The sequence below is a fragment of the Barbatula barbatula genome (assembly GCF_947034865.1).
Source record: "Barbatula barbatula genome assembly, chromosome: 3".
NCBI classification, from domain to species: domain Eukaryota; kingdom Metazoa; phylum Chordata; class Actinopteri; order Cypriniformes; family Nemacheilidae; genus Barbatula; species Barbatula barbatula.
Genome location: NC_136764.1, coordinates 24,758,783 through 24,780,792, shown reverse-complemented (window position 1 = coordinate 24,780,792; position 22,010 = coordinate 24,758,783). Strand labels below are relative to the sequence as shown.

At 36.8% G+C, this 22,010-nt stretch overlaps 2 protein-coding genes across 3 annotated transcripts in view; one reads left to right on the top strand and one right to left on the bottom strand.

Moving 5' to 3' along the window:
• The window catches only part of pappa2 (pappalysin 2), a gene marked incomplete at its 5' end in the record, with an annotated part of 64,251 nt that extends 48,921 nt beyond the window's left edge, over positions 1–15,330 (top strand). Inside the window, 2 exons of the mRNA XM_079451963.1 lie at positions 9,925–10,023; positions 14,495–15,330. Of these exons, the coding sequence (XP_079308089.1) occupies positions 9,925–10,023; positions 14,495–14,602 (207 nt within the window). The 3' untranslated portion in view covers positions 14,603–15,330. The remainder of the gene's footprint in view (positions 1–9,924; positions 10,024–14,494) is intronic.
• Positions 15,331–15,357: 27 nt separating this feature from the next.
• astn1 (astrotactin 1) overlaps positions 15,358–22,010 on the bottom strand; it is a 187,347-nt gene continuing 180,694 nt past the window's right edge. For both annotated transcript variants that reach the window (XM_079452416.1, XM_079452417.1), the window contains 3 exons: positions 21,539–21,639; positions 21,246–21,429; positions 15,358–16,884 (listed from right to left, as the gene is read on the bottom strand). In XM_079452416.1, the coding sequence (XP_079308542.1) occupies positions 16,647–16,884; positions 21,246–21,429; positions 21,539–21,639 (523 nt within the window). In that variant the 3' untranslated portion in view covers positions 15,358–16,646. The remainder of the gene's footprint in view (positions 16,885–21,245; positions 21,430–21,538; positions 21,640–22,010) is intronic.

Here is a 22,010-nt window from a genome sequence, read left to right as displayed (position 1 = left end):
ATCTGCACCATGTCAGATACAGCAGAGGAAAGAGCGCTCTGACAGATAAGCACCAGTATAATGTTGAGGTGGTCCCCCGTGTTGCTGGGGAGGACCAGGGAGCTCCATAATCAGTGATAAATGATGAACGTGTTGATTGTTTTAGTTTTAGGTGCCAATGATAGCGTCATGGAAATCCAGACACAAGCAGTTGAACTCTTCACACCATGAGCATCTATTAACCCGGCCAAAATAAAACTCACAGGCCAAATCCTATGATCGATTAAAGTCCTTCTTTAAAAAGAGTTCTTGATAGGTCAAGCTAGTAGCACGTAACGTGTCTCAGGAGTGGTCCTAGCTGAAGGAGCACAAAGTACCCTCCACAGCTGGAGAGAAATGGGGAGAAAAATGTAAAATAGAAAATAGAAATGACACCTTAGATCTCTGTATTGTTGTATTTCACATTTCCCCGACTTACATTTACATCAGCAATGAGGCATTTTGTTGCAAGGGATTTCTGACAGCATCCGCTCTCATATGGAGACATCTTTAACATTTCCTGTAGCCAAAAGAAACATTTCGTGCGACGGTTGATGGAATGCGTGCCACATCTTTCCCCAGAGCGCTGACAGATTGATTCTCGCCGCAGTTTCTTTTATCACAAAAATAAAACAGAATGAAAATATCAGTGCCCTGTAAAATGTGGTAGATGCATGATCATAAAACATGTTATCCACCTTCTCTTCCTCCACAGTTCTTCTCGCAATTCACCCTGAGCACTAACTCAAGCTTTGTTGACAATCTCAGTTTCGAGGTGCCAAAGCAAATGAATGATCTTATCGCTGTGCAGGTCAGTTGGACGGAGGGAATTTAAAGGATGTTATGTAACTGATTGATACATTAAAGTGCTTGTAAAATAATCACCAATAATATGTGACGAAAGTGACATACCAGGCTGTGCTTCAAGTCAACAGAAATGAAGACCGTGTGCTCGTGTGAAACATGGAGGTGAATATAGTGATGAAATAGAGTTAATGGAGACCTGTTTGTTGTTATTCTGTCTGGATTGTAGCTCCTTGTCTTAAAGCGAAAGGGTGAGGAAGCATTTTGTACAGTGTGCTATTCAAATGAATGATGTGTGAGACTTGGATCATTTTTCAAATGGTCTGAAATTGTTTCCACTTCACCCGTATCGTCTTGAAGAGACTCAATGATGTATGTATTTCTAATATAAGATAAAAAGCACTCCAATAACAAACAAGTGGACTAAACATACACATATACAGTATGAACTATATCATTAGATATCATGTATTATATTAAAACTATTAGTTTAATGTACTAGTAGAGTATTAAAACTATTATTATATAAAGTTATGTAATAAAGAACAGAAGAAAAAAACAAGAGACCACTCAAAATTTTCATTTAATCAGGATTTCTAGATGTATTGTGGCCATTCCAGTTCAGTGTCTGTTGAATTTTAACAAAATCAAACAACAGCAATGTGAAAGACTGACAGAATGAGAAGACACATGAAAACTCAAAATAATCACATAAAAATTCATTTTGAACATTTTGAATGTACAAATATTACCGTTGGATTGCTTAAAAGTAAATATTAACTTTTTTCTTTGCTGTAGGCTATTTGAGGTCTGAAAAAATGTTGAGCATCTTTTCTGTTACTTTGACCTGTAAATAAATGCAAATAGAAACATTGGGTCTCATTCACTAAGCATGCGTACGCACAAATTTGTGCGTGAAACCTGCGTACGAACGTTTTCACGAACAAATCATGATTCACTTAAACTTTAGTACTAAAATGTATTCTAAAAATCTGAAAAAAAGATAGGAACAGCTGAAAGCACACAGGGTCTGTTTTATGCAAATGACTAAAGGCGTGCACGAAAACGCTCACTTTTCTCCAAATCAAATTCATTCAACACATTCATGAGAATCTCAAATGTGCGTATAAATACGAAAATCGACACAATTATTAGTCAATGAGACCCAGTATTTTTATTAAAAATTTGGGAGAAATATTGTAAGTAGTTCACAGAATATAACGAAAATGATCGTTTGACCTAAACACATAACAATAAATAGTAAATTCATAAAAACACAAAATAATTTTGAAATGGTCTCAAATTGTTCCGTGGCTGTATACAGTAGCTATACAGTATAAGTTGTATAGTGCTTCATTTTCATCAGCAGTTTTTTTTATCCCTGAACGTCAGTGTTACTATTTCATTTGTGATTTCAATAAAACTGATATGTTTTATGTACTTTTCAGTAGAAATGTTTTATGATATTCAAACACTCTTCATACCTGCCGGTCGGTTTTCTCTTGATCTGACATGTTGCTAAGCAAAACACTTAAATTGAATTGGCTAGCCATTGGCAACTAAATAAATTATAGCACAGCACATGTGTTCTGAATGCTTTGCACCTGATCCAGCAGGTATTTTCCATAATAGACTGAAGATAAATGAGCGGTCAGTTCAGTTTGTGCTTCGTTCACAATTAGATTTTCAGAGAGGCCTTTGGTCTTGTGACTCATGTAACTCAAGGAGGTTTTTAGCTTCTGGTTTTTATGTTTAAATATTTAAACCTGGTGTTAGACTTTTGAAAGATGTCACAATTGAGCACACTTATGGTTTTTGTCTGGTTATGCATCATCCTTTGGTAGTCTTGTGACTTTAAGACACTGGTTTCTGGATTTCTCTGGGGCATCAATAATATATATTTTTGAAAATAGTACTATTTGACTTTATATAAATATATAAGTCAACATTTATATTGGACGCCCCTCACAGCACTCTCCACCTTTTGGAATAAATAGAGTATGTTATTACGCTGTAAAAATGTATGAGAATTTAAACATGAGAACTGGTGTCTAACTGTGCGTGCACTTCCAATGAGAAATCGATAGAAAGATTAAATGGGCAAGCGTTTTAAAAAAGTTAAAATAATAATGTTTCGTGATGACCAACATCAGCAATGACTGTAAAAGAGATATGTGGGTACAGGCGAATGTTAGGACAAGTGCTATCATAGTGCTGAAACTGCTCGTTAAAATAACAAATGACCTGTTAAGAGCATCAGACAAAGGAAACATTTCACTCCTAGTCCTGCTTGACCTTAGTGCTGCGTTTGATACTGTAGACCGTAACATACTTCTAGATCGCTTACACAATTATACTGGTATTGAGGGACAGGCACTACAATGGTTCAGATCTTACTTGTCAGACAGACATCAATTTGACCATTTAAATGGGGGATCATCACATCTAACGCTAAAGTAAAATATGGATTACCTCAGGGATCGGTTCTAGGACCCTTGCTATTCTCCATATACATGCTGCCCCTTGAAAACAATATTAAAAACATGGAAGTAGCTTCCCCTGTTATGCAGATGATACTCATCTATAAATCTCATCAAGACCAGATGATTCCTCTCGGCTTTCCAAATTGGCAGAGTGCATTGAAGATATAAAACATTGGATGGCCTGTAATTTCCTTCTTTTACATTCTAATAAAACAGAAATAGTACTTATCGGACCATATTAGTTCTTTTAATCACCTATAAAGTCTTAAGCGGTTTTGCTCCTACCTACATAACAGAGCTTCTATCACACCACAACCAATAACGCTCTTTAAGATCTCAAATCCACCAAAGGGGGTCGACCTTTCTCATACGCAACACCTAAACTCTGGAATAGCCTTCTCGACACTATTCGAGGATCAGACACATTCGCCAAATTTAAATCTAGATTAAAGACACATCTTTTCAGTCAAGCATTCACTTAATGCAAAATAAACCACCGGGAGACTGCTGACATTACATATTATTTACTAGAATAATTTAACTTTTTATATAAACACCATGTACTGTGTTTTACCTTTTTTTGTGTTGTTAAAATTGTCTTATATTCTCCTGTAAAGCTGCTTTGGAACAATGCACATTGTGAAAAGCGCTATATAAATAAAATTTAATTGAAGTTGTTTGAACTTAAGAATATATAGTTGCTGACTGCTTTAATTTTGTTTAGTTAATTCAACTATCAAAATATTAGTTAACATAGCAAAATTGCATCAAATTCATGTAATAACTAATATTCTTGCAAGTTATCCAGCTGCCTTAAAAATTTAAATGGCAATCCGGGATAATTTGGGGGTAAAAATAATCGGAGTTATTGAGTAAATACAGACAGATCAGTGTTCAAAACGATTGTCTGATCTTACCCTGATTCACAACGGTAAGCTTATAACAATGGTTTATAACTTGCGTCCGTAAATACAAAGGAGTAGTTTATAACGTGTGTGGATGGTGCTGCAGTGGCACTGCTGCGGGTGTCCATTCTTATAACAGTCGCTCGGATTTTCAATCATTATCTAGATGGCTGCGTTTAAAAGAGATCAGCTGGAGAATATCATGTAAACATCTTGATTTATTTAATTCTAATGCTGATTACATCTGGGGAATCATCTGTTGTTAATAACAAAGGGTCACACTTAATATAGAATAGGGTTTAGTATAGTACCCAGTATTTGGGGCAGTTCCACGACTTTTCCCCAATAAACTCTTAATTTCTTGCATGTTTATAGTAAGTAAGGTAGTTGTTAGGTTTTGGTATTGGGTAGGATTAGGGATGTAGAGTATGGTCATGCAGACTATGTGCTTTATAAGTAGTAATAAACAGCCAATATGCTAATACTAGGCATGCTAATAACAACTAGTTAATAGTGAGAATTGACCCCTATACTGAAGTATTACCTAACAAAGTAAGAGATTAAGTGACAGCTTCATGCTGAAGCAAAAGATAATATCGACAGGGATTTTGAAAGGATTGCATTAACAGATAAGACATCTTTATCGTGATTTAACTTTTAAAGGTCTTCGTTTCATGTAGTCAGAACAAATGCGGCAGATATTGTATGTGGTCAGACGACATGTTTCAGATATATTACTATATATTTTCATGTTCATTTCAATTTTTTTGTCTACATCAGGCACAACCCACATGAAGAAAATAACTCTGCATATGACTCACATGTTTCAAACTGAGATGGCGACAAGGTGGTCAAAGTTAAGGACGGCAGCTTCAAGTTGAAACAACAAATACATTTTTACAGTGTCATACATTACAATAAGGTTGCATTTGATAAAAGGATAGTTCGCATTAAAATGCATTCATTTCAACCCTGCATGACTTTCTTGGTAACCTACTGTATATTGGTAACCAAGCAACATTGGCCCCCATTGTATGGACCTCTTGGATTTATAGTTTTTATTTCTTTGGGGCTACCAAGTAAAGTTTATTTGACTGCTGCATACCAACCTCCTGCATTTATTTCTGCGGCTTCATTGGACAAAGCGTACAAATTATGCCACAGGTTTACGAAGAACCACTGTTCACATTCCATGGCTGTAAATACGGTTAGAAGAGTGGCCATTTGATTCCTCACAGGGCATGCACTGGGTTTCTTCATTCTAATATTATGGAAAGAGTTGACAACGCACACCCACAAAAATCCTGGAAGCACTTCATTTACCCTTTCAATGTTGTGATGTTACCTAAAATTTGTTTTTCAGCTTTTATTTGGAAAAACAGAGAAAAGTTTACATTAGAGATGAAATGGAGGGGAACGTCATTAGCAGTCTTTTGGGAAGAGCCAATCAAGAGGCGCATACTTCAGTGAAGTCAGGTGCCAGCACTAACACAGGGCCTCGAAAGCCCATGTTTCCACAAAAACATGCTGTTGCCATGGAGATTTAGTTTATTCTATCTTTCGCTCAGCATTAGACACGGCCGCTCAGGCAACCTGTGGAGGGTTTCCTCCCTCACATCAATGAGATGTTTGGGGATTTCACATCTCCGCACTTCATGTGAGGTGAAAAGACATCTCGATCGGTCTGGGGGATTGCTCGCGTTCTTCTCGTCATATCTGAGACACTGTACGCTTGAAACCGTTGCTAGGGGTTAATTGCGTTTTTGGACTCTTTTAAAATGACTCATAGAAGGATTTCATTTCCAATAAATTCATGTAATCTAAATCCAGTTTCGGATATGGCCCAAAAACGATGCAGGGTTGCCATACTAAAGCCCTCTTGGAGAGCAATCCAGGAGAATGAATTATAAGAGACAACTTAGCTTTACCTGACACTGCCTCTCGGGTGGGACAATATTTCTGACCCTATCAGAGGAGGTATTGCATATTAGTGAGAGGATATATGCTGCAATGTGTGTAAATCGGTTATATGATATGCCTAAAATAAATCTGTTGAGGAAAAATAGAAAAGCATCAATCAATTTATTGGAAGGTTTTTGTTTTTGTGAAATAAGTCAACTCTAGAACTGATGTCTTTCAGTGCTCTAACTTTTTTAACAGAAATCATTGATTGTGATATTTACTATATTGACTGCTAAACTGTATATTTGTCCATTGTTCCTTGCAATGCACTATAGCACATAATCATACTTTTTTAAAATGACTTCAAAATAGTATAAATATTAATATTTATTGTGTGATAATGTAAGTGGTATAATGTACCATTGGTTGATCATTCTTGTTGAATAAATCCTTTCAGGATGATGCAGCATTGTTTGAAATTATTTTATATCTTTATTATTATTTCGCTTTTATTTATCTAACTATTTATTTATATTTTTCACAGAACAAAACACAAGGAACATTATCCGAGACAAGTGATAAAATAACAATAATAATAATAAATAAATAATCTGTATATGTATATATATATTGCTGCACCTAATATGAATGTTCACTTCACAACAAACATGATACAATAATATACAGCCATATAATGATATAAAATATTATTATTTCGCTTTCATCACAGCTGTATCTATCTTTAGTTGAACTATACAAAAGCATAACATATTAAATATTATTTATCATTTCAAACATTCATATTCAACATTATTAAACATTCAAATATGTTAAATATAAAAATAGGAACATATTATTATAGGAACATATTATTTCTCTACTGTTTCTTTAGTATACAATCTTGATATACAAGGCTTGATTTTCGTGATATCTTTTGTTGACATGGTCATCTAAATGTCTGTGGCGTCCGTTCTGTCAGGATCTTAACATTTCTTGGCCACTGTTTTGTTATGTGGCAGTTGTTTGTAAGGTTCAGGTCAGATGATGTTGGCCAAACTGAGTGTAGAGTTTCAGATGGTGGACTACAGTGTTATTTAACATTTTCTGGCAGTATTCCTCCTCTGGCCTGCGCACACGCATTCCACACGTCATTCTTGGTTACTGTTACATGATTCTTTAGCTTAGGCATTCGGGCATTAAGTTTTTCCAGATTTTTCTAAAACAATATTAATAATTAGCTTGTTTTACATTCAGACATTTTACTTAAACAATACAGCATAGTAGTTTTGTGCAATATCTTTGCATTCTGCACAGTGCATTCAGCACAGACAAGGCCTTATTTTATAGGGGCCAATACAGTATTGCTTGAGGTACTTGAATCAGCCCTGTCATCAGTCCATGATCTGGTTATAATGGTCTTCTCGATAACTTGATCATCATATGTTGAAAAAATTCCTGCATGGCTTGGTTGTGAAAATGGCCATCTACAATATTTTTCATCATTTGAATTTACATTTTTATTGATATTTTGAATTCACTTTTATATTCATTTATTGATAATAGTTTATTTGTTACAATTGTATTACATTTATTCTAGAATCATTTATCATTTTTTATTTATTAATTTTAATTGTAGTTACTTTTTAGCAATTTTGTTATATGCTTTTGCCATTTTCTTAAATTTTTTATATTGCTGTATGACTTATTTCATTTCAGTTTTAATTTTTGGGCCCAAATGTAAACTTTAGGCTAAGGCAACATTTCTAATTTTGTTAGATCCATTTTTTCTGATATTCTTTCAATTTATTTCTTATCATTTAACAGAAATGATTAAATAGTTAAAATAATTAATTTTAGTTTAGTCTAACTGGAACTCTGAATTGGACAATAGATCATATTAACTTTATCTATACTTAAAATATCATATATATATATATTATACTTTTTTCCCAATGCACCCAAGTTATACAAGATGTATAACGTGCTAATAAATTGGCGTCTCAAATAATCAAATCAATCTTAAGTTTAACTTAAAAATAAACAGAGAAAAAGTGTATCAGCTTGAAACAAAAGAGTGAAATGATATTGCTTATGACTTGGCTAGTAGAAACATGGCAGGGAGAACATTTTGGATTGGGTGCCGCAGAGATCTTCCCAGCAGCTGCTCTTGCACATGGATATAGAATCAGGTAAAAGCTGCTTTGAAACATCACCACATGCACATCAGAGCCGAACGTGTCTTTGGCAGACTGCTGTTGTTTTTCCTGTTATTGACATGTGATCCTTTAGGTTGGTTGAAATCCTGTAGGAAGGCATTATGATGCATTTGAAGTGTTTATGTAAGTTAAATTTGATAATTGCAGTCCACTTTAGAAAGTTGAGCTAAGTTCCCCTGGGCATCACAAAGCGGATAGCCATGCTTTCATGCACAGATGTCAGAAGTGTTACATTCAAGAAGCTGGAGGAAGTTACAAGTTAAGAAATTTTGTTTGGAATAACAAGTGCACTTTTTATTTTTATGTGAACGGAATGGATGTTACCTACCAGAAAGTATAACAGAAATCTCTTTGGCAGGATTTAGGATTCTCTGAGGTTTGAGGAACATCCCAAAGTCTCACGTTGAAGGAAAGTCACATTAAAGTAACACATGTGTAAACTTGTAAAAGAAGTCGGTTCCATGTTTAATGCTGAAGTATGGTTCCCTTTGTATGCGTATGCGAGGGACAGCCTACTGTACGCGGGCCGTCAGAATACAAAGTACGCGCAGGTCACGCATGTACGTTCCATTTCTTTCAGTAATTAGTGTAACCACCAGGTGGCAACTATGTCCTGAGAGCATCGATTCAAGGTAGTAAGAGAAAACCTGACCTCATAGGCCCCGGAGAGGTGTTGCCATATGTCGTAATGCACATGTGTCAAAACAGGTGTGTATATGACCCACTGTTTACATTACAGGCAACATGATCCCATTGATTGAAACGGAGAGCTGGTGACTTCCGGCGACACGAGCATTAGCAACCGTTGCCGACCGGATGGGGCATGTCTAGCGAGATTATGCGATCGGTGGATGTCGTCACTGGCTAGCGACCTAACTTCCAACCCCTGGCGACTTGCAGCGACAATGTCGCTTACAATCTGAACGCAGCATAAATCAGAGGACGTATACTTTGCAAAGCTGTGCGTTCGTACACGTAAAAAAGTGAAGCACACCACAGGCGTAACAGGTCCAGTCCATTGCTTGTTTGAATATATAATAAAATAAGCGATTAAGTATTTAAAGGTTCCTCATATTTGTAAGAATGATTACAGGATGTATTCACCAAAAAGAAAGTTTTGTTTCTTTTAGGTATACAAAAATCTCAAACGTTTCTCCTAAAATTGCATGAGTGAAATAAAAATAGAAACAAATTGGTAAAATAGAAATAAATAAATAAAACACGGAGGTGTCAAATTAATGTTTATAAAGATGTAATCTGGATTTGGGTCAATTTGATGAGAAATATTTATATAATATATTTAATAATATTAACTCAGTTTCTGATCTCAGTTGTTGAGAGCTTTTCCGAAATAATAATGTAGACATTTCTGAGATTTCTGATATTTTTTCCTCAGAAGAAACATTAGAGACAAAGGGTTTTTAAGACAACATTTATCTAATTGAATATCCTGGTATTACTAGTGAGCACCACAATTCACAACTACTCAAACAACACATAACCACCTCGCCAACTATAAGAAAACTATTTTTATAACACATGTACATATAAACCATTTCACCCAATAACGGAATTTCCTGCTTTGATTTTTTAAAGCCATTTGAGGGAGATGGTTGGTGTGACACCATCAACAACCGAGCGTACTGCCAGTATGATGGAGGAGACTGCTGTCCATCCACTCTCTCCTCTAGAAAGGTAAATCAAATCCTTAATCTCATCCGAAAGGCTTCTCTTCTCCATTCATCCTTCATGCTGCTTTATGCTTGTTTAGACATACAGCCGTACATAACAATGTTTGTTGTGCAAACACTGTTTAATAAAGTTTGATTTCTTATGAATGCATCAATACAGTCTGGTGGGGTACAGTCTCAGAAAAAATAAGACCGGGGGACGTGTGTCTGTCATAAATACATGAATGGCTTTTATTAGCGGAGGGCCAGGTGTCAGCGGTGAGGGAAACTGTGAAACGGTGTTTTTCTAACAAGCGAAGACTGAGAAAGTGAAATAAACCGTGAGGGACGGCATCCTGCCACAGTGGGTCCAGCGGAACTGGCACGCTCCCGTTAACGCAGGCCGTGGAAAAGCAAGTTGTGCTTGCTGCAGATCATATGGGCGGACGTTAGACGTCCAGCGAGGAGGAGCTACAGATCCAGCGAGGAGGAGCTACAGTTCACATCCAGAGAGGAGGAGCTAGATGAAAGCTTCACCTCTGTGGATATCGAAGCGCCGCACATTTTCGTTCCTGAAAGCTCTACGTCAGATCGTACTTAAGCAATCCTTGATACACATTAGATTGCCTGACCTGTGAATTTATCTCAATCGTTTAAACGTGGAAACTGCGTTGTCCTTGCGTGTGTGATATAAAAATAAACAAAATGAACCTATTAGCTTGTCTCTTCCCGTTTCATCCTTTTAAATGTACACAGGGTAAATGGGAATCTAATGTATAAGGAATATCATTTTGGATGGATTAATAACAAATTGATTAAGAAGACATGGATCAAGTCCAGTAGTCTGAAACCAGCCACATCACACTAAAGAACAATAAAAACAAGAAGTGTGCTCTAAGACACATTGCAGGAATATTTATTAGTAGACAGGGATTGTTACTTCATTTACAATTTATTAGTCACATACATCACTGCCCTTATATGTTACTGTATTTATTATCGTTAATAGCAAACTTCAGTCGAGTGATAGATCTGGATAGAAACTTTCATTTAATTATTCTATTTACTGTATCTCATTCATTATATTATTAATTTATCATATGTTTTCATTCATTTCTATTATCATTCACTTTTATTCATATTATTTGTTACATTTCGTACTTATTTTCAATATTGTTTTACCTTGACAGGAGTTGTATTGTCTTAATATGAGTCTCCAATGGTCTCCATCTCAAGGTTCATAATAACATCAGGAGACAATATTTTGATACTGTTATCTGGCATGGTTAACAACACCTATTGAATCTGTTTCTAGTCAGACTAAGTTTGACAATCCTAGACTGAACCCAACTGAGATGATTCAATTAATCATTTTTCAGTTTATTTAACATCACTTCGTCTCCTGCCTGCTGTTCTTCCCTTCAGCTCTTTATCTCCCTGGTAGCTATGTTTAGGTATCGACTCACAACGGAGTTGATATTCCCGGATTTAATAAATTCCTGAAGGATAGAGATCTTGTGAAACTGGACTCAAATTTATAAGATCGGCAAGCCATATTCTGCAGTTGGATCTATCACTAGCAACAAATTGTAAAAAACAAAATTGAATATTAGTAAACAAAGATGCCAGAATTCTCTCTCTTCATAACTTTAATTGTTGAAAAACATTTATAAAATAATATTTACACAGATCTATCAGCTAGCCTTTTTGTTACAAAGGTCAGGGTTATGCAGGCAAGACACACGCAGATTTCTTCTATCATACATTTCCTTCATGAAAAACATCATGTCCTCCATTCTTTCAAATGTGAAAAGGAAGGGAGCCCGGATCTTGCCCTCATCCATTTCACTATTATAAAAAATGGTGTCAAAAAACAGATCCTTGTTATGGCCAACAAGGCATCATCCTCACTCATGCTTGTGATCTGTGGTAGGTGAACTTTCCCAGTAAATTGTGTTCGGTTCTCCTCCACTCGGTCACTGGCAAGCTGAATCCTTTTCATCACAGCAGAGTCCTTTGTGCAAAAAGATAAGACATTTCAATAATAATGTCAATATTCAATTGCTGCTCAAACACTTTTATGAAACAGGAAGGTAATTGCATAAATAAGTCAAACAATAGATAAACATATTTATGTACATACATGGATTCTCGTTGTTGGGGTGACCTCCATGACATCTGGCATAGTTGGGATGACCTCCATGAATTGGAGTGATCCGGTTGGATCACTTGTTTGTTGACAGAAACGTGACTTTATAGAAAGAGTGCAAAAACAGTACACTTTTTCCAGTGTGCATTATTTATGACAAATTACCTGCATACTGAGCAATGCTCATAATGCATATCTTCATTCAAAGTATAGTTATCAATATCTTACCTTGCCAGAGGAAAAGCTTGTAATAACTGATGGCACCACCTCCTCATGATTGCAGGCATATCAGACTAATAGATGCCAAGTGAAAATCTTAGTCATTAAATTTGGAATCACTTTTGTAGTTCATTTTGGTGATCAAATTTAACTAGAAATTGATAAATATTCCACAGTCAGTCCCTCGAAGCTGAAGTGGTGCACCCTGTTAATTAAGAGTGGACGTACAGTGGGCTATATAGTGTATTCTGAATATATTATAGGATGACATTTCACTGCTGATGATGATGGTTTACATGCCAAGTTAAAAGCTGTAGCTCAAAGTCACTCAGGAAGGACATAGTCCAAATACAAGGTGAAATATGATTTGCTAAGTTTCTAAAACAAATCAATACACGCAATTATTACAACAATAAATCTGGAGCAGTCACATGTAAGAAGACAAGTTTAACATGCTATATTATACCATGGTCAGTCTCAACACTGGATTCTTATTAGCTGGAAGGTGTTGTGCATTTAAACAGTTTACTGCACAAGAAATTCCAGTCTAGTTGGCATAGACACATCATATTTCCAAAATCAATGAGTTTTCTCTATTAATTGTGGCATGACCATGATAATCCATGCCTGTTTTCACATATGTGTGCGTCATTTGGGGTGCTTTTTCATCTCCATGTCATGCATTCAAATAATTCCCCACCAATTAACGTGACATGTAACGTTAGTTAGGTTCTTGGGTTTTTGACGCTAACGTTAAACTATGCACGATTGCATATCCAGGGACTCAAAAATAGCTAAGAAAACATTTGCACACAACTAAAAGTAATTTTTTTCTTTAAAGATCATTTTTTGCATCTCTGACTCTCCGCCATCTTCCCATGTGGGGCGCATCACGTGCTGCACAGCGGTGTAGTTCGAGGCTGAAGCTCCTCCTCGCTGGACGTCTAGCGAGGAGGAGCTACAAGAAAGCTCTGCAGCGAGTAGCCTCTCTGGAAAAGTCCTCGGCTGCAGAGGGAGTGTGTTGGCGGGGCAGTTTGGTTTAACAGCGTCCAGGATTAATGCCCATGTGATAGATATGGCCAGAGAATGAAACAGGGGGGCAACAAAATTTGCAACGGTGCCATCAATTTAATCATGGTAAGCCAAACAATAAAAATGAATCATAATAGTAATAAAGGGCACAGAAAAAAATTCCAAAACTCTTAACAAAAATACAGAGACATGCTTTGTATCTGTATTCTCTGTGGGCCATGCAAAGGCAAATATTGAGGCTTGGAATTTCATGGATGACATTATCATGGAAAAAATACATTGACGTTTTCTGATATTGAGATATGAATTGCACTTCGTCATCTCACACCGTGCATGCTCCGTCTTGAAAAGTGAATGTGCATGAATGTACATCAATGAGACAATCACATCCCATAAACATCAGGTAAAAGTTGAGCATAGGTCTGGTTCTGCATTTCATGTTTACTTTTCCTGCTGGAGACCGTTTAGCTGGGAATTTGAGTTTATTTTGCAACCTGTGGTGATGGCATGAATCCTGGACAAGAATCTCAACATGTGTTCATCTGCTCACCTCCTTTACTCATCTGCCTACAGTCAGGCGATGCGATGCTATCCGCTAAAGGACCGCCGTCCCGCGTCTCATCAATCTTTCTAACATTGAAATCCTTTACGTGTGAACAAAAGAATACAAACCAACTCATTACTTCATGGTTTAAAAAAGGGTCAAGTTAGTATGTATATAAAAGAATTGTCAAAATATTATTTATTAATAGTATGTACTGTAAATACTACACTACTATAGTTGTATGCATACATCTGATTATCTATTATTTATGATATGCATTTATTTATTTTAAATCAATAGAGGACTATTCAATTCCATATTGGTTGAGTGATTTGGTCAATGGTTGATACGTATCGGACATCTGGAAATCAGCAACGCTCATTATTTTGATCTACTGCATTGCCTCAAAGTATTTTCTAGCAGAATTATCCAAACCACACTTTGATCTCTTGTTCAAAGACTGCGTGTGGTTCCCACATACCGTATCAGATGTTTGCAGGGAAAATGTTTTTGGATGTTGTTTGTAAAGCTGCGCGTCTGATTGATTGACAGGTCATTCAGTTCGGGGTAGATTGCGATCACGACGAGTGCACCTGCCGTGACCCCGAAGCCGAGGAGAACAGGGGCACGGCCAAGAAGAAGGAGCCAGAAGTGCTGTGAATGATAGCGAGCGGACAGCTCTTATAACTGGCTCGGGAAGACAAACGTCAAACAACAACCCGAGTTTCTCTCCCTTCACATGAACAGAGGAGCTGTGATCAAGAGCAGTAACTCAAACCACACAATTGCATAGAAACAATCCTATTCAATACTAATCTATTCAATAACACACATCATGTATGTTTCAAATCTCTAACATAGAGCGTAGGTGTAGATATGAGCAATATTTTACCCCACATCATAGAACACAAGTCTGTTTGTTTCACATGTAGCTCGTTTTTTTATGAACATTTTATACAAATATTAAACCAATAGCTCTTGCTTGTTGTGTGCCATGTACTTTTAATGTTTTCACATATATCAATGCCTTTGATCTGTCAATACAGTTGTGTAAACTTATTATGTGTCATTTCCTTCAGCAAACCTCCCTAATCTGAATGACGACCATCCTTTTTTCAGTAGTTAATATTCAGGTGGGATCTCAGAGCCAAAGTTAATCCCCCCCATCATTACATGTACATGAGACACATGTGCATGCGTGTGCATTGTTTTATAAGGATTCCTTTACAGCGATTGTTATAGAAATATACTATTTTTGTATGCTCTTCTGTCTGTAAAAGTGTAGTTTAAACATATTATCAATAAAGTATACAGTGTAAAGTATGTTTATTATTGTTATTGGAGATCCTCATGAAGTTAGATTTCAAATCATAAAAATATCACAAACCAATAATGTGTGTTCGAAACCATTTCTTATCCATTTGTGCAATTTTATTTCAGAATATGAAAAGAAACAAGACATGGTCAAATGTACACAACTTTCTAAAATGATTATTTTTATAACACTGGTTTATAAACAATTCGGTAACACTTAACACTAAGGTTGTATTTGTTAATATTGTTTTTAAAGTCCCTGTGAACCCGAAGTTGCGATCATTTTTACATCCGTAGTTTGACGCATTTCGGAGTGAATTGAAATTTTAAATGAGAAAAATAGTGGGCGTGGCTTTTGTATTTCTCTGCGATTGGATTGGATGTCATTGCATTTTTAAATTGATCTGGCAGTAGACTGACAGTTGAAGGGGAGGAGTTATCGGATGCTCCGCCCAGTCCGTCTAACATACTAAGTTGGATAGTCATTACAGGACGGCAGTGCATTTTCAGATTTTTACTAAAAATTATTAGGCCACACGGATGTTAAAAAGAAAAGGACCCACATTGATAAACTATTTACAATGAACACTGCAATATTAAATGAAAATATAGGCATTATAGTTTTTAATTTCAATTGTGTAGGAGTGTTGTCGATTGTTAGTTTGTGTTTATTTCAGCATTTACTGATGCCTTACTTAAACTAAAGTGTGATAAGATTTGATAAAGCACCAACACGAACGATTGTATTGGCATTAACTTTAATGCGTTTAAAAACCTAAAAAAGAACAAATGTCAGAGCATGTTAAAATCCTCTGAAAACACTATCAGACCCCAGAGGCTTAACAACGATTAATACTGTAAATGCTGAAGAACTAAAATACATTGCACATTGTTAGTTCAAGTTAGCTAATGCATTTACTAATGTTAACAAATACAACCTTATTGTAATGCTTCTCCAACTATCAACTATCTGCCTTACTTTGAATACTACATTCAGCACATTAAGAAACTGTCAGATTAATAAACATTTACAGTAGCTATATCTCTTTAACAGTTTCTGTATCTATAAGCACTACAGAGAGACATACATTATCAGCACAAGAAGATATAGTTTTAGTCTTTGTGAAAAAAGTCCTACCTGTATACAAGCTGGTGTACGCACTAACTGACACAATACACCACTAGTCCTAACTGTCGCTTTAAATGACTTTCCCTTCACTGTACACTGTACATTTTTTATGCAAACCCAACGCCGTCTCAACAAGCATGGCCGATCATTCACTGATGGGGCAATCTATAGAGCGCGATACCCTATAGACTAAAACAGAAGGAGTGTGTTTGGGGGCGACCCCCGCTGGTCCCTCGCAAGTCCTCTTGGTGTTCATCTCATTTAGAGTTCCTTGGCTTCCCCGTAATCATTGTACATAACAGAGAGCGTCTGATCCTCACAGGCCTTGCGTAAATCTTGGCCAAGGTTCAGCCAGTTGAGCCCGAATGCCTTGGTGTCTGTATACCGACAAGACAGATATTTGAGGGATGCCCTGCGCAGGCCAATTTTGGGTTCTTGGAGAAGACCCCGGCACCAGCCGCTGAGTTCATCCAGCTGGGACAGGATCAAGCCTGCTTTTCTGCAGTGGAGAAACACAATGATAATATTTGGTTAGTACTGTATTAGAGTACACGCAGCCCACATCTTGGTATCGACTGCATGGAATACGATTGCTGTTATGCAACAATCTTGACAGCAGTCTGAATTTTTTCTCCCTTTGGTGGTTTAAATATTGAGCGTTCCATTCTTAGCATGCCCACCTCCTCTGAAGATTAATGGTAGACCCCAATATAATAAACACAAAATGGAGTTGTTCAGTTGAAAGTGCAGGTCGTCTGTCTGCCCCCCTTAAATGATGCTCTTCAAAACCTGGACATGGGAGATCGATCATAAATCAAACGCGTGGCACTTTTATATCAAACTGTTACAGCATAGCCTGAATAAAATTTCCCCGTCAAAAAAAAACGGTTGAGGTTAGACAGACAGATTAGGTGAACTGTTGTAAAAGTGAGGTAGCGTGGATTCAAAAAGCTGCTGTGACCCAAGAGGGCATTTATTGAGTATGTGAGAATGCGATGAACCTCATGCGAGAGACAAGCAGCTGAAACGCGATGCTAAAAGCGTGGAAAGTGCGGCTCATTCCTAAAACATAGCTTCACGTTGAAGCCTTGCCAGACCAGAAGCTCAACATTCAACCACATAAATACTGAATACCAAACGTTATGGACCAACCATGGTTTCTGGGGAGCTAAGTGCATTTTTAAGTACGAAGATAGTGCGTTTACATTTAAAATGTGGCTTTTAAAGATCAATCCGATTGTACGGTGTCTTGTTCGATTGTTTTGACTGAGGTTTCATGTGAAGCTCAAATACAAAAGTTGCATGCGAAACCAAATAATACATGTACAATCAAATCTGAAGGTCCGAAGTCACTGGTTATAGTATCTTATGAATGTATTTATGTTTGTAATATCTTACATTTCAGTGGTTGGCGGAATTTGGATGTTTATTTGCTTAAAACAAAACCATACGGTTTGTTATCCTTTAATTTTTAAAGAAAGTCCATTTCGGTCTCCAAATAGCAACGGTTGTCACCATAAATCTCAACATGAATGGAGGGGAAAATGGCCTTGTATTTCCAAGGTACGTTTTTAATCTTTCAGGCCCTGCCAGTCTCTCTCTTTGTAATCTCTTTTGCTATAGACTGAGAACAAACAAGCAGCTATATTTCACAGTAACTCAGGACACATCGGCCCACCTTGCCACCCTCTTCCAGAACACTCATTCAACATGCTTTATCGCTCCGAACATATAGTTTGCTATAATAATTGCACAGCCCATAGGAAGCCTAGGAAAGATTTCAGACAAAAACAAAGACCTTTGACCCAACACACAACTAGATTCCACCGTTTACAGCATGCGTCAGTCCAACCAACCGGCCCACCGATTAACTGTGAGTCAGCGTGCGATATCTCGGAAAGAAAGAAAACAATTGGAATTTGTTTTTATTGTTAATTCATTCATAATTCATTTTTCCAACACGGCATCTTAAGTGGGGCCAGTTTGGTGTCAATTATCTTGAAAATTGCATTTAAATGGTGCAGATTGTGCTAGGGAAACCCCAGTGAACAGACTACTAACATCTAACCATTGCTGTTTTGGGGGATGAAGCACTCAAACAAATTCTCCTTGTTTACATTTCCATTTTATGATATGCCTTTCAGAGTGTTGCCTGGACGCAAGAAGATGGGGAATGACGCAAACGAGTTGTTTGGTAGACTGATGCTAGGGAGATAATGGCCATCCCTCCAGACCTCCACTGGAACAGCTTACTTTTAGCTCTTATCTTCAAGTCTTAAAATCTTACACAATATTTTACGCAAACGAGTCAATCACAAGGGCATACAATACCCCGAAAACCAAAGCTGTCAGTGTGCAACATTGAAATACTGTAAATGTAGAGTAAATACTGTATGCAACAAATGTAGAGTTTGATTTGTCAGAAATGATAAGTTTAGTTTGCAACGCCAATGAAAACTGTTTCAAGCCATTTAGATTAGAAGTAAATACATAACTTTTGTATAATTGTAAAACAAGTTCATTTTGAGTTTTTGGTTTATTAATCTTAAGAGATGCTCAGATGTTCTGGGAGCAATTTATACTTCCATTGACATGCGACACTCAATAGTTATGAAACATGCAATGTTTCCCACTGACGTCTAATATCGCAACAAATGGCACAACTTTACACATTTAATGTTTCATTGACGCTTTACTTAAAGCACTTCCATATGGAAACTTTGTTAAAACAACCGAAACAAAATTTCCATTTCGCTACCGAGTTCTGGTAAACTTTTCGCCCAATCCTCTCTCAGCAAGACACACTGGGTGGGATACTGTCTGATACGATGGTGCACCTCGCGTGAAAACCCTAAAAGCGATTAATTATTTACAACCTTTTCATTTGAACTATGGCCTCAGGTCTATGGTTGTTCAAATGGCCGTAATTGAACTCACCTGCCTCTACTGTGCATCAGTGAAGAAGTCTTCAGGTTTTATACATAACATATGGCTGTGTTTAGTTTCAGTGCAATTGGAACATCCAGACCTTATTTGTCTTTGGTTTGTTTTGGAGGGCGCATGAAAGATTACCACCCTGCTCTGTGGCCAACCTGATGCCATAGCGGTCTGGTTTAAATGTACCGTAATCAGTTTGATTATGTTCAATTGATCTAGTTTGCACAAATACCCCTCGGTCACGTGTCTCTATATCAGAATAATATGTGTTTACTATATTAGTAAAAGGACAGGGAGCACAAAACATAGATCATGACGCTGTCATGGCCCCAAGACACCCACCTATGTAAGATAGACAAATAGGTGAAAGGATATCAGTCAAATATATCACAAAAAGAACAAAAGAAAACAATTCTGAGAAGAAATCAGAATAAGATTTTCACTATACCTGCTTAACAAACGTGGTTACCCCTACTAAAGGGATAGTTCACCCCCCACCCAAAAAATGTGTCATCATTTATTCACATGCATGTTCAAAACCTGTACATGACTCTTTCTTCTGTGGAACACAAAAGAAGATATTTTGAGGAATGTCTCTGTGGTCCAAACAATGGAAGTCAATGGGGTGCAGTGTTGTGTGGTTGCCAACATTCTTCAAAATATCTTCTTTTGTGTTCTGCAGAAGAAAGAAATGTATACAGGTTTGAAATGACTTGAGGGTGAATAGATGCTGAAATCATTTTCTTATTTTTTGGTGGAACTATATAGTAGCTTAAATAAAAAAGAAATATTCAATATTTACTATATAATAAATATAAATAAACATTTAACAATTTCAGTTTTAAATGATAATAATTATATGTTCAAACACATTTAATACAAATATTTAGTTTAACCTGATGTTGATGATTATGTGAAAGTCACCCACCTCTTTTTTAGTTTACTTGTTATATTGTTATATTTCTTGATTAGTTTTGGTATAGTACCCTACACTGTAAAAATGTACAGGGGTAAAAAATGTACAAATTACACTATGTAAAACGTACATTTTTTAAATATTGTAAAAAAATCACATACAATTACATGTTTTTCTTGTTAATTTGTAGTAATTTATGTAATTTGACATTTTGTACGTTATTTTACTGTAAAACAAGGTAAAAGAATTTGTGGCTTCAGAATATATTTTTTTACATTATAAATGTCAAAGTCAGCTTTACTGTCACATGTTTTCTGACACATGTACAACACATAAAAAAGAGAGAATTGAAATTGCGTTACTGTCAGTGCATACAGATAACACTTACACTGACAGTAAAAAAATACAGATAAATACAGATAATTTTTTTTAAGGTTAATGCATTCTGAGTTATTTACGATGTTAAACGTGTTGTCATCTCATGCTTAACATGGTCAATTTGTCAGGAAAACAAGTTGGATGCATGAAGTAGTATTTCTGTGCTCGATACACTCCCCCAGTGTTCGTACAAGTTTCGTAGAGTTTTTTTTAACATGAAAATCTGTTCGTAACAACTTAATCCCCTATTGGACAATTCTGCCCCGGAAAAGCATGCGGCATGCCCTCACATCACACATGCGCTCTGGGGTGATGACGTCATCGTCTCAAAAAATATACGGATTGGCTGTACACACGACAACGCAAGGGTGGCTTTTTCAGATTTATCCACTCTGGGACCCGTAATAAAAAAATTGCGGTTTAAAACTCACAAAACGTCGATCCGTTTGTACGAAATGCAGATACGATACAAAATCTTTACGTATACAACTAAACGCGTCTCTGTGTGAATGGCTTCGAAAGTTCTCAAAAATGTGCCTTGAAACCCTCTGCATGCATGCATTAGTGCACAAGGTCCTTTGATACCTGTGATGTCCCGTTTTGGATAAATTAAGGATCAGTTTACAAACCTGGGCCCCAGTTCATCTTCACAGCGCCAAGTGAACTCTCCAAAGCTCTCGTAGCGCTGGTTGTAGTGGTAAAGTACTCTGTGTAGCGTCGGTGAGCCCAGATCCATCAGCGTGTTGTATGCCGTCTGCTGTTCCTTCCCACTGGTGTAACCGTTGAACAGATTATAAATCTTGTCTGCTATTTCTAAAAGTATCAACACAAGGAACATTCATCCAAATCAGGTGACTTACGATCTCCTGAATATTTTCCTAGCACAAGATATTTATTCCACAATCTGAGTGCAGTCATCTACCTTGTGCCTTGACATCATCCACAGCGGGACATGGAGTTTTGATGGTGACCTCACTGGGACTGGAACGTCGGCCTGTGTTGTCCACCGCCCACAGTCGAAACCTGACATTGCAAGTGACAAATATCACACATGTCAGATTCAACCCTAAATCCTCCATATAAGTAAAACAGCACAACATATCCATGTTTGCTCACTACTTGGCCATTAAAAGAGAATCAAAAACAGTATCTTTAAGAGGCATGTGCCACACGATAACATTTCAAAATACAATCAAATAAAGCAGGTCAGGGTTAAAGTTAAGAAACGATTTATATCTTTTTGTTGAAATTTATTTCGCAAAACGTTGAACGTTTTCACATAAATCTCTGATATGAAGAACCATAACCCTTTTTTACGGTTCGTCCTTTTGAAGTTTAAAGTCAAGAAATTGTTTCAGTGTTGGAATTACGAATCATATAACAGCATATACCTC